The sequence below is a fragment of the Parasteatoda tepidariorum genome, chromosome 1 (assembly GCF_043381705.1).
Source record: "Parasteatoda tepidariorum isolate YZ-2023 chromosome 1, CAS_Ptep_4.0, whole genome shotgun sequence".
In the NCBI taxonomy this organism is placed as follows: domain Eukaryota; kingdom Metazoa; phylum Arthropoda; class Arachnida; order Araneae; family Theridiidae; genus Parasteatoda; species Parasteatoda tepidariorum.
Genome location: NC_092204.1, coordinates 83,159,395 through 83,173,310, shown reverse-complemented (window position 1 = coordinate 83,173,310; position 13,916 = coordinate 83,159,395). Strand labels below are relative to the sequence as shown.

Sequence of the window (13,916 nt, the reverse complement as noted above, 5' to 3'; positions counted from 1 at the left end):
GTGACAATTTTCAAGTTTTCAATCAATATGAACATAGAGTAAATATTTCTACCAATTTGTTTAAGTTATTTCATGCTCAGAGGGTTAAGAAGGAAAACTTATTTCATAAATTTACATAAAATTTATGAGGTAAATAAGACCTAGGAAATTAAAAATGACAATACATACATGGGGTAGCATCTGCTCAAACTGTGTATGTTGTTGTTGGGTTACAAGTTGCTGTATAGGAAGATTTCCGGCAGCAGTGTTAAATGTAGGCCAAACAGAAGGTCGATCCATCAACTCTGAAATAAAATAAAAGGGAAACTTTAAAAGATATATCTAGAAAAAGCGTAGCAATAATTCTAAACAACATTAAAATACATAAAATATAGAGAAATCTATTAACTTTATGTATTAATAATAATTACAAGTACCAATATTTGCAGTAGGTATTAGCAGCAAGTGACCAGTGATTGAATCACGAGCAAGTTGATAACCACCTGGTGGCAAAGAAATCGGTGAAGATTCAAGAGAGTTCATTGCAACACTTGGTACAGTATTAGAAGGTGGCGCTGCAGTATAAGCTCCTTGTCCAAGCCAAACAGCTGGTGCAACAATAGATCCATGGGCGACCCATGGAGAAGGTAATGCTGCTCGTGTTAAAGCTTCAGATTCCCATTGCCTTGAAACAATTGTTGGTCCTGAAACATAAGTGTAACAATTATTGGTAACAGAAAAAAGGAAACAATTGGCTGTTTAATTAAGTTATTAATAAGAATTTCTATCAACTTCTATTTATCTTCAGTCAACTTAAAATTTTTTAGTACTATATTATTTTCAAAATCAATAAACATATTCATAAATAAAAATAATAAATTTCTATTAATAAATTGAACGATATTTTTTAATAAGACGAAAATGAAAATTATTGTAAACCATATTTTACAATCAATAAATTCTTATCATGAGTACAATTCAAACAATTAATAAAGTAATCAAGATTAAATAACTGGTCAAATATAAACTAGTTTAAATATCTTAATAAACTAGTTAAACAGACAATTTAACTAGATAATTTTTTTTATGGTCCATCAATAAAAATATGTTTTTGCTGGCATGAAAATTTCTTTCGTTTTTTTTTTTTTTTTTTTTTTTTTTTTTTTTTTTTTTTTTTTTTTTTTNTTTTTTTTTTTTTTTTTTTTTTTTGCAACCAATGAACCATGTAAGCCTCCAACATTTAGCTTCAAAGATATATTGGCACAGGTATCTCACAACACAGAAAATAATCGATTTGTTAACAGATAATTTCAAACATTTAGCTCTCACTTTAGATCACTTCAAGATATACTTCCTTCTGAAACCATAAGCATAGCGTTAGGGGGGCACACTTTCTGTTTTTAGGAAACTGTTCTATTATTTTTAAGTTTTATATAAGCATTTTTATACAAATATACATGCATACAAAAATAAATATGCATATATACATAGAACTTAAAATAAAGTTTTCTAAAAACAAAAATTTTTGCCCTCTCCCTTATGCTAGGTCCATGTTTTAATCTACCATATTTTTTGGTATTAATGAATATGCTAAAGCAGAACTATTATGAAGTTTTGCTATAGTCTTTACTACCATTTTTTAAATTTTTTTAAGGCCATATGATAGAGCTTATAGTTCGTGACCACTAACAAAAAAAAAGCTGTGCATTTCTGCCACTGATACTTAAAATGTTTACCTATTTTTTTCAATGGTAAAGGCAATTAATTCAGATAAATGTTCAAAATGTTAGTGACATTATACATTAAACTCAATAACAAAAAATGAAATTATGAAATAAGGTAGAACTCAAAATTATTTAAATTATCAAAGTACTTGATGGAGAAACACTATTAAATATTAGCAGAGATTTCATTAAAAAACATCATTGCACAAAATCATTTAATACGTTAATTAAAATTTATTTTAATGGGTAAAAATGAAATGCGTAAAATGAGTGTAAAAATAAAATGCAACTAAACAGAAAAGAAAAAGTGTTATTAGTAGAAAAAAAAATTTCTACCTTGAGTGACTAGTACATTGGTATCCATTGGTGTAGGATTATTGGAGCATGATAATTCTTGGCTTTTCTGATCCCTAAAGCAAAATTAAAAAAATTTAAAAATGGTAATTGTTAAGAAACACACTTTAAAAAAATACTTTCTTACAAGAACTTCAAAATATTTTTTTTACTGACAGTATACTTAAAATTTTAAATCATCAATATATATGGAATCCAGCATTTTTAAAGATGACTGAAAACAACCTGCAGAGTTTGGAAAGATTAATATTTCATACATTGCTTAGACATTCTATATAATAACTCGCCAAAAAAAAACATGTCATATTTTATACTTTGCCTAAAGTGCACAATGCATTCTATACAAAAAAAAAAAAAAAAAAAAAAANAAAAAAAAAAAAAAAAAAATTATATAAATTTTCACACTGCTTAGGCACTCTTGAAGAATGCTGGCACTTTACTCATTGATGGTGAATATACTGCCGGGTGCAGAATGGAATTCGAACCCGATTCATCTCATTAGGAGACGAGCGCTCTATCCCCAAAGCCACCCTGGCACTGTCTAATTTTATTTTATTTATAACAGTCGTTAAACAGCTGACTCAATTTTGAATTTATGACTACTAATGTTTAACTCCATAGCCTTGTCATTTTGAACTCAATCCAGAAGACAAGGAAACTCCTGAATCAAATATTGGGAGAAATTCGCCTTTATGGAGGACTTTTTGATGGAACTAACCCGCATTTGCGTTAGATGGAGAGGAAAACCTCGAAAATCTCCTACGGTTAGCCTGATGGCAAGGAGACTCTAACCCATGTTTTATTTTACCCCACCCTACCACTAAGTATATTTTATGCCAGCATTGTGGTCAGTGTAAGCCAGGTGCAGAATTCGAATTGATCGGCCATAGCTAGGATTCAAACCCGGTCCACCACATTGGAAGGCGAACGCTCTACCCCCTGAGCCAATATGGCTCCTATCTGGTAAATTAGAAAATACAGGGGTCTTTTTCAATTAGACTGGCTCTTAGCAAATTGGTGGTTATGGCTTGCAAAGAGTCAGGTAACTCTTGGCAACATACATTTAAAGAAGAGAAGAAAAAAAAGTATAAACAATTTCATTGAAATTTAATTTCATCATACCCTAAAATCTCTTGGGCTTGTATATCTGCTGCAACTCTGTTATTCACCAGCTGTGAGTTTTGTGCCACAACATTTGGTGTGTTAGCAGGGATAGATGATTGAGGCTTACCTGTAATGTGCCATACAAAAAATAAATAACAATATTACACAAATCAAACATAAGCATAGTTAATATTTGCTAAAAAAAAAGGGTTGATTATTTATTTCTTTAGTTTCGATATCATATGCACGGGTCAAATAAATCAGTACTATAACAAAAAGATGGTTTTGCATAGTTGATCTTTAAAGAAATCATAACTATATGAAGTACCCTTAATATAGATTCAAACTTCTGAATTTGTACTTGGACATAGCAGAGAAATGTTGATTGAAACATCAAATTGAGTAGACAAGCAATTGAAGCTGAATATGAAAAACTTGTGCAAGAGATAATTACGAGGATAACAAGCTTATATATTGTTTTCGTTTCGAGTTGAACAGCTTGTAAAATCATAAATAATCACATATAACAACTTATTCGCTATCTTTCTGAAAATAAAATGTAAGTACCTTGATTCATAATTCAAATCACATGAAAAACTGATATTGACAGCAGGCATAAAAAGGAAATGAGAACGTTTTTCATGTTATATTAAAGAATCTTGTTTCTCATCATACAACTTGTATGATTTGCTGATTGAAAGATGTAATCATAGTGAAGAGAAGATAGTTGCTGCCTTTTAATATACTATGCTATTCTATAACAATAGGATGAAGATTAGAGAGGTTCCCATGCATGGTTTAGTGACTGAAGCATAATTTATTGGAAAAAAAGGCAGATTAAAATTACTTTGTAATCAAGAAGTTGATTAAAGCTAAGTCTTCACTATAGCTAAGAATATCAGGAAAGGTAATAAGTCTGAAAGTAGCTATCATATAGTTATTATACGACAGAAAAAAAAAGAAATTAACAAAGATTAAAGGTTTCATTACAAGCATTTTAAAAATAAACCATTCTTAGAAATCTTGTTTCAATTAATATTCATGTTTAAGGGTGTTCTTTAAAGCTCTTTCGTCATGGAAAAGAATTGTTTAATAACCTAAATATTTATGAAATTATTCTACTTTAAAAAATGCCTAGTTGGCAAGATTTTTTACCTAGATAATGAATAATTCGAACACCAACGAATGAAGTTTTGCATAGTTTTATAAGCACAAACAATATGCAGTTGGAGTAACTGTTCGAATATTAATAAAAAATTTGAATAAAAAGAAGCACTTTATCATTTCACAAAATTCTGGCTTTCATTTATGATGCCATTTTCTATTATTTTCAGATTTGAAATAGAGAGCACTGACGAAAAATGGATAGAACGTAATGTTACATTTATGAATAACTGTTACAAAATCACAACAGTTATAAAAATAGCATATTGCTTGTTAGAAAGCATATTTTAGATAAGAGCCTTCAAAGAACAGCCTTAATTTAAATTGATAATAATTTAATCATTCAAATTTAAAAAATTTGAATAATTAATGTGAGGCACATTTGATGGCAATCTTTTATCAGAAATTATGTAAGTTTCTGTAAAAATTTAAGAAAAGGAAAGAAATTTAATAAAATATAAGAAAATATTACCAACAAGTTGGTATAAAAATGTTGCATTAAAATTCACAGCTACTATAATTTTTTCTCCATATTGCACCCACAGAACAACGTTAACACATTTCAAAATATTTTAATTCTTAGTCGAATACAAAATTAACACCAGAAAAGTGCTAAATGTAATATTTGTCACTAGATGTGCGAATGCATTATTAATAATTGGATGGTAAAAGACTATATCGCATGATCAGATTTTGTACATTAAATAATTTAATTAAAAAATTAAATAAAAAATTAAATAAAAAAATTAAATTAAAAATTTTAAGAATAAAACGAAGAGGAATTAAGTTGTGTTAATTCTGTGAAAGCAATATAGTGAATAAAATATTTCTGGAGCAATAAAAGTTAATAAACATTCAGACAATAATTACCTATATGGATATTGATAAAAAGTAATAATTAATACAAAATTATTGGGATCTTCAAAAGTTAGATAACTGATAAAAAAAACACTTCTTCAAGTAGAAATATCTGTATAGTAAATTTAACCCTTGAACACAATTTTTATATTTTTTTTTCTACTAAAGAAATCAAGTTTTACTTTCCTTACATTAAATTTGTTCACTTGGATTTATAAATATCAAGATCAAATATTATATCCATTTTTAAGACACTTTGTCTTGTCTTGTAAAAGAATACCAGCTATGAAATAAAAGCAGAATACATAAAACAATCTTGCCAATATTGCTATCATAAAATGAAAAGCTTTGTGTTCCAGAGTTAAATTAAAATTTCAATTCTTGATTTAAAGCTAAAATGTTAATCTTAATGCTAAAAATTTAAAGTATAAGCTTATATTAAAATTCAGTTTAGTTTTAAAATGTCACTTCTATTTATGCTACGAGTAATAATATTAAAATATAATAAATGTTAAAAACTATTAATTAGACTAACCACCTTTTCTCTAGTTTTCATTGTTGTTCAAGCTTATATTAAAATTTAGTTTAGTTTCAAAATGTCATTTCTATTTATACTACGAGTAATAATATTAAAATGTAATAAATATTAAAAACTATTAATTAGACTAACCACATTTTCTCTATTTTTCATTGATGTTCAAGCTTATATTAAAATTTAGTTTAGTTTTCAAAGGTCATTTCTATTTATGCTAAGAGTAATAATATTAAAATGTAATAAATATTAAAAACTATTAATTAGGCTAATCACCTTTTCTCTAGTTTTCATTGTTGTTTTCAACTATCTTATAAATATCTCAATAAAATATAACGTCAAAAGAACATTATATAATAGAAGTTTTATAAGACAAAATGTATGAAATATAAAATGGTGAACACAAATTTTTGAAAATAATCAAAAATTTAATGTATTGAACAACAAGAACTGAATATTTTATAGGTTATAGTAGAAGTTGTATACAGGGTAAAGCTTGCATTATTTATAGGGATAAGATACAATTTAGTATTAATAAGGATTACTAAGTTTGTCACTTATGAATTATTTAAAAGTTAATTAATGGGTGTTATTTAATGTATGGGAAGTATTTAATGGGTAACGCTAATTATATGCATGCGTAGTGTCAGGCAAAGACATAGTAACTGTCTGGAAAATTACTTGTACTGGATAAATTAAATAGATTTTCTTTAAATATTAATAACTGCAGATTAATTTTGGCTTATTTTATTAAATGCTAAGCAATTGTTCACTTTTGATGAAAAGAATTAGCCGATAAACAGGGAGCTAGTGATCATTTTAACAAATGATTCCAGATATTTTTTTAAACATTATCAATACCAACACAGATAGTTTTAAGCATTTTAAAAACAGTAATACCGAAACTGTTTCGTTATTTAATAATTTTGAAGCATGAAAAATATACTTAACTTTTCAGAGATATTAAAAAAAAAAAAAGCCTGATATAACTTCAAATAAATAACAGGCTGTAAAACCAAAATAAACCACAAACCTTTTATGCCGATGAAAATGTATAATTTTGAAACAAGATTTTGAACGTTATAATCTTAATGACCGAACCACCCCGAAGAATTTAGAAACCATGTTAAAAACGTATTATAAGAGGAGTGCACAGCTCCCGAGTCAGGTATCACGTATAGTTTTGAATTTAGGTTAGACGGAGGTATTCTAGGCTGAATACCATTGAATCCAAATCCCTGTAGTTTTACTGAAAAAGAAAGGAAAAAGTAAGAGCTAAAAATTGTTATTGTCCAAGTACAGATTAAAGAGTTCAATGAATATTAAAAAGATACATGCATCACCAAGTACAAAATGTCCGATTACGTTAAGAATCTGCTATACAACTTATGATTTAAAACTCAAGATCAATAAAAAAAGGTATTAACAGTGATATGAAAAGTGCTTTAAGATAAAATAAATATTTAAGGGGGTCAAATTAAAATACATTTTGCTAAATATACTAAACTCTAAAAAGAACATTATTGTTAGCAATTTTAGAAAATGCGAGATATTCTAATTTGAAAGAAAATTTTTGAAAAAATGGGGTATCTTAAAATTGCAGCTATAACATCACACAAAATTGAAGAATAAAAGTATTATGCTCGCATGAGCAAAATTTATGAAAACTTATCACAAGTAGCACAAAAAATTATCTTTTACTATTTGATTTGAAGAATTTTTAAATTAAAATATTAAATAGCTTCTTCACAAACAATTTTTATTTTTTTATTATTTTTATTAAAAATATAAATCATAAGATAGTAAAAAGTTAATCAATGTTATGCAAATGCTTCATTCTTATTTTAGATCCAAAGTCTGAATTTATAAAAAGAGTTAAGAAAAAAAGGTTCTAAGTGCCTTTTTTTTTTAATAAAAAAGAAAAAAAAGCAAATTAGGTTTATAGTGAAAAGATCTTAAATTTTATTTAACTTGACAACCTTGATTTATTTTGCGAAGTCCTTAAATTTCCCACAACTCACTGGATGAAAATATTATGTGATAATCCTTTCATGTTTTTCAAGTGGCCGCAACAGTGGGAACGCTATGATGCAAATAGTTTAAATTAATGTTAGGGTTTCTGAATTCACCAATTGGAAGCTTGCAGGAAAAAAAAGAGAAGGCAAACTCTTTACTTTTTACTGTTATCTTCTGGCTGTAAGCGAATAAACTTTGAAAACTAATTTACTAATAAATTATTTAGAACCTTTATTCCCAAAACTCTGCATGTGTATTACTGACATATAGGTCTAGCCAATAAAATTTTATTTCATTCACAAGTCTGATTTCCCTCAAAACTTTGATTATTATTTAAAAATTATTAACTAATTAATTTAGTTTTATTATTACATACTACATTTTCTTTGCTAATGACTAAGGACCCCCCCCCCCTAAAAAAAAGAGTCCATTTTATTAAGTGCTAAGCAATTGTTCAGTTTTGATGAAAAGAATTAGCCGATAAACAGGGAGCTAGTGAACATTTTAACAAATGATTCCAGATATTTTTTTTAAACATTATCAATACCAACACAGATAGTTTTGAGCATTTTAAAAACAGTAATACCAAAACTGTTTTGTTATTTAATAATTTTGAAGCATGAAAAATATATTTTTAAACCTTTAAATAAAATATACATAATGTGCGTGAAACAAGGCAATGCTTCAGATATTAAAAATTAATAGATTATAAAAGCTGCTTGATTAAATGAGGCAATCAACTCCATTAATAAATTCAAAAATTTATACTTAACAGTTCATACAAAATTACTTTATCTCTACAAAATCACACCATGTTAATACTTTATTTTCACCAATCAAGCTTTTAAATCTCAAAAGTTATTTAGCAAATTCATAACGTTTGTCAGTCATCCTGCATGTTTCATTATGAATATGTTTTATTTGCTTTACCAGCAAAGATGGGTAGAGATGGCATTATAACATTTTCTTCTTCTTCTTTTTTTTTTTTTTTTTTGAAGTATTTTTATCTACAGATAAAAGGGGGGGAAAAGCTCTTCTCTTATATTTTGCTATTGGCAGGCTAATTAAATTGCTTTTTAAGACAGTTTTTGATAAGTTTATATCTGCTTTTCTTCTGAGGAATAGATATCCACTTTTTGTGATGAAACTTATTACAATTACATTGTAACAATATTTTTTTGCACGAATGTCTGAATACATTATAATGTGTGAGAAACAATTATAAAAAACAAGAAAGAAAAAAAAAATGTGTGGCTGTTGCACGACAAATATGCAAATTTGTAAGGAATTATGAAGAAAAAGAAAAAAACATGTGGCTGTTGCGTGATAAATATGCATATTTGTAAGGGATTATGAAGGGGGAAAAAACATGTGGCTATTGCGCGATAAATATGCAAATTTGTAAGGAATTATGCACAAACAAAGATGTAATAGTGTTCAACAACACTGTAAAGACAGTTTTCGGCTTTTTCACTATCTCATGCCAAAAAACAAATAAAAGGAGAGAAATCGGAGAAAAAATTGAAGGATAAAAATAAGCAAGGATAAGGAGATGATAAAACAGGAAATGGTAAATTGAAGTAACAAAATGGAAAAGTCTATTTGAATGTAATATTCCACTAAATACGACAATTTATTAAATAAATGAATACTAAGTATGAAAATAGGTAACAATAAAGGAGATGATTTTTTTAAGGGAAAAACTGAAAAAGGACCACGAAGCTAACATGAAATGCATCCAGATTTCTACTAACTCCTAGAAAAGAAACTGTTATACATAAACTTAAATGATAAAATTGCACACATAAAATATCGTTATTAATTTAAATAATATTCAAAAAATTTAGCCAAACATTAAATAATCTAGTTTTAAATTACCCTTTGTGATTGGCATTAATAAAGAAAACTTATTTATGATTTTTTATACATATTTCAATATCTATATTCACAGATATTTCATATTATTTTTAACAACCATATTTCAATGTAGAATATATTTTATTTATAATTTTAAATACATATATTTCAAGATTAATTAAAAAAAATATTTTAATTTTAAATGTATCTAGGGCTAAATATTTTGTGCATTTCTTATATTTTTTCTAGATAAAATGCCCAAATCCCAAAGGGTTCGTAATATTAAAAAATTAACTACGAAATAAGAAACGAATGGTTACTCAAGTTATTTAATTGTAATACTAGCAAAAGTTACATTTAAATTTAATCTAAATGTTTATATACTAACATATCTGAAAAAATGCATACACTAAAGTAACTATTAACCTTATATTAAGTAAAAATAAAAATCTATTACTTATACTCATAGAACAATAATAAAATTCTATACAGCCTTACAATGCAATCTTAATTAATATGTATTTTCTACTTTACATATTAATCATACAAATGTAACAAAAATGATCTTAAGATTATGTGCTACTTTTTTAAAACTAATAATAAATCATGAATATACAATTTAAAAAAAATTAAAATAAAAAACTGTACCCATAGTAGCAGAAGCAGATGAATCTTGTCTTTGCTGAGCAATCGCTATTCCAACAGGAATACATGGATTTACTACATAAAAAAGGGAATTAAAAAAGTTTGTAAAAGAAAACTATTGCATGGAAATATATGTTTTATCATATTAAACATTTTTTTGATCTAGTAGAAGTAAAAAAGGTGAAAAACATACTACATTGATTAAACAATTCTTCTGTTACAAATAAGAATATCAACAAAATTACTACTCATTAAAATATAAATTTACGAAAAATGAGAAGAAGCCATTTTTTCAGCAAACAATCTTTTAAATGTTTGCCATTTTGGAAATACTTTAAACACTGCAAATTTTATACTTTTGTGTATGCCTCAATAGTTTTTAGAATTCTAGCCAAAGCTATTATGGAATTTTTTTTCGCTCTAAGTTTTCTCTAACAAATCTGCCTAAAAAAAGTCATTGTTGCACGTGAATGAGAACTTAGATAAAAAAAGAAAGAAAAAAAAGTGATAAGGGAGGAATAAATGCCTCGTTCACGAAGATTTTGCAAAACAAAAAATAAATTTTAGATTAGCTGAGCTCTGGAGAAAATTTGGTTGTAATATAAATTATTGATTCCCGGAATTCAGCGAATTAGCAGAAGAATCACATTCCTGCTTATGTTAAAAAGACTTCTTTAATTTTACAACTGAAAAATTCACGAAAGTATATGTGGAATTAAATTTTTTTTTCGTCACAAGATTCAAATATTATTATATGCTGCCATATACTTGATTGACAAAATTGATGCAACTTTCTTTACATGGATCGGTAAGAACATAAATGCTGTTCCTGCAATCAGTAGATGTTTCTAATGTTTTGCATTAAAGGTAAATATTTTGATTTGATGTTTACAAATATAATACTCAGGGGAAAGGCATTAATATTTTTCAATAATTTTGAACAAGATCTCAAGACACAGAAAATAAGATGACCTAGGCCATTATATAAGTCCAGAGGATTCAATTAACATTCATATTATGATATACAAATTTTAAATAATATGATCAATTCCATTTTTTTTTTTTTTTTTTTTTTTTTTTTTTTTTTTTTTTTTTNTTTTTTTTTTTGTCAATAAAACCATTTTAAATAGTTTTTTGTTCAACTGTTTTTTCTATTGTATTAAAACTATTGATTAAATTTTTCTGAATTTAGAATTAAATTTTTCTGAATTTAGAATAAATTTTTTTCAACTTAGCTCAAAATCTCAGTGGTGCTACACTAAAGCACTGTGTGATTTCTGCTAATTTCTTTTATTTCCTTATTGTTGTTGTTGTTTTCGATTTATCTTTTATAAGTAATGAACTAAATTTTCAAAATAATTAACATAAAATGAATGAAATAACAAACACTTAACAGCAGAGAGGAATGATGTTAAGATTAAGTTTCTAAAACAAGGTAACATGAATACCTGTAGCAGGGAAAACTATTGATGTTGAAGACACTGATGAGGATGCTGACAGAGTATGAGATGTCTGAACATCCTTTCCAAAGCCAACAGTTTTTGACAACTTGGGAGCAAGTGTAGCTAATGTTGCTCTACCACCATGACCCAGCTTATCAACATCACTTAATTTTCCCCTTTTGCTCGTTAGTCGCTCAGCTTTTAAAGATCTATGAATGCTTGCATTTGCTGTAACATGAGATATAGTACTTTTCAATGGTACCGGAGGAGTTGCATTTCTGTTAACAATTGGAAAAGAGCTTTTCGAAGATCTATGCAAAATGTGCACTTCGGTTGCCTGTTCAGATGGTTGATTAACAACTGATATGGAAGAGAAATTGCTAATAGAACTTACAGCTGGAGTACCTTTCACTTTATTAATTGCCATAGGATTTGGATTAGGGTGGCATACACCAATTATGCCACTGGTTGTGATTGCACTTTCAGTAGAAGCTTTAAGAGGAGAATGGCTTAAATCCTGACTCAGTGATACAGAGGCATCACCAGGTTCAGGTTTCACAGGTTTTTTGCATACAGTTAAATTGATTGCTTGATCATCATGAGTATTACTGTTGTTCTGCCAATTAAAAGGCATTACAGTAGCTTTAGACCAACTAGCAGACTTTTGAGAAAATTCACAATCTAACCGTGTACTCAGTACCTCAGTTTTCATAATGGGTGTGCTTTCTTTCATTGGATTGGCTTTGCCATTATTTTCAGATGTCAAATAGTTAGTTCTATTAGATTTGCATGGACTTTTCATCGAGCAATTCAGTTCTGAGGCAACAGTCAAAGGAGAGGTATGACAAGAAGAATTTGGCAATACTTTGTTTAGTTTATTGTCAATAAACTTTTGTGGGCTCGGATCTATCAACTTCTCTCCAAGTAATGGTTTAGTTGGACATATATTTAGAGTGGTTTCTTTTACATTACAGACAGGGGATATTCTATTAACAGTTTTATCAGACAGATCATTATTCATCACAGAATTTGGCAATGGTTGTGATTGCACAGTTGTAGTAATTTCCGATTGAGATGGAAATCCCTCTAATTTGACATCTGGTGTACTTGAACAAACTTCTGCAGTTTTATTAACAATAGTCTCACCATATGCAGGTTTTGTATTTGAATTGTCCTGGATAGGGATCAAGCGATTCGTATCCAAATGTAAAGGTTTGCAAAGATTTTGTTTTGGTGCTGTTGGAATTACAGCGGCTGCTACATATTTTACAGGTGTAACAGGATTTGGTGCAGTTTTCATTATAGATTCTGAGATATCTTTTGAATGGGATGACTGGTCAGATGTTTTCAAGTTGGAATTAGCATTTATCACAGACGATGAAGAATCTGTACAACAGAAATCAAATATAGTTTTAAAATTGATGCATAGTCTGAAGTATTCACAAACTATTTTAAAACAAACATTTTCAAACTAATACATTCACTAAATATAATTTAATGGTTATTTGGCAATAGTTGGTTTTTAAATTAAATAACTAAGTATAATAAAAGACATTTCTCATTTTGCTGTTTTGTAATTCCAATATCTACATAACTTGGTAGTAAGGTTGGCAGTGCAATTCACTTGATTTAAATCATAATTCATTACGGATTTTTGCATTAAAAAAATCCCTGCGTCAGGTCAAAAAACAAACAAAAAATCGTTATGTAGGATAATTTTTGAATTTATTCTTTAAGATTGTGATTTTTTAAAGTCTGATCTCAAAGACATTGAGGATTTTATTCAGAGATATAATGAGAGAGTATTGTATATAAACTGCTGTTTGTAGAAAATGCAACACCATGAAAGAATCATCAGAATCAAATGAAATTTAATGCAGAAACGACTTGTACTGATACAAATAAATGATGAAATTTTCAAAACAAAAGAAACAAATTAAGCGTCCGAAATCAGTATTTGGTGCAGCCACCACGCGCTGCAATAAGTGCTGCTATACGACGTGGCATGGAGTCAAACAGATGTTGAATATCTGCTTGAGGAAGAGAATTCCATATCGCTTGTATGCGCAACCAAAGTTCGTCTTTGGAAACTGCAGGACGCGGATCACGAGTGAGACGCCGACCAACCATATCCCACACGTGCTCAATAGGCGACATATCCGGCGAATAAGCAGGCCAAGGAAGAAGTTGCATGCGTTGTGCTGAACAGAAGTCTCTAACAGTCCGCGCAACATGTGGGCG

The 13,916-nt window shown here is 28.2% G+C and overlaps 1 protein-coding gene across 6 annotated transcripts in view; it reads right to left on the bottom strand.

The window, feature by feature from the left end:
• LOC107444455 (BAH and coiled-coil domain-containing protein 1) overlaps positions 1 to 13,916 on the bottom strand; it is a 168,058-nt gene that overhangs the window by 28,261 nt on the left and 125,881 nt on the right. For all 6 annotated transcript variants that reach the window (XM_043039086.2, XM_016058592.3, XM_043039087.2 and 3 more), the window contains 6 exons: positions 11,682 to 13,061; positions 10,237 to 10,308; positions 3,180 to 3,288; positions 2,040 to 2,113; positions 417 to 683; positions 169 to 284 (listed from right to left, as the gene is read on the bottom strand). In XM_043039086.2, coding sequence (XP_042895020.1) covers positions 169 to 284; positions 417 to 683; positions 2,040 to 2,113; positions 3,180 to 3,288; positions 10,237 to 10,308; positions 11,682 to 13,061 — 2,018 coding nt within the window. The remainder of the gene's footprint in view (positions 1 to 168; positions 285 to 416; positions 684 to 2,039; positions 2,114 to 3,179; positions 3,289 to 10,236; positions 10,309 to 11,681; positions 13,062 to 13,916) is intronic.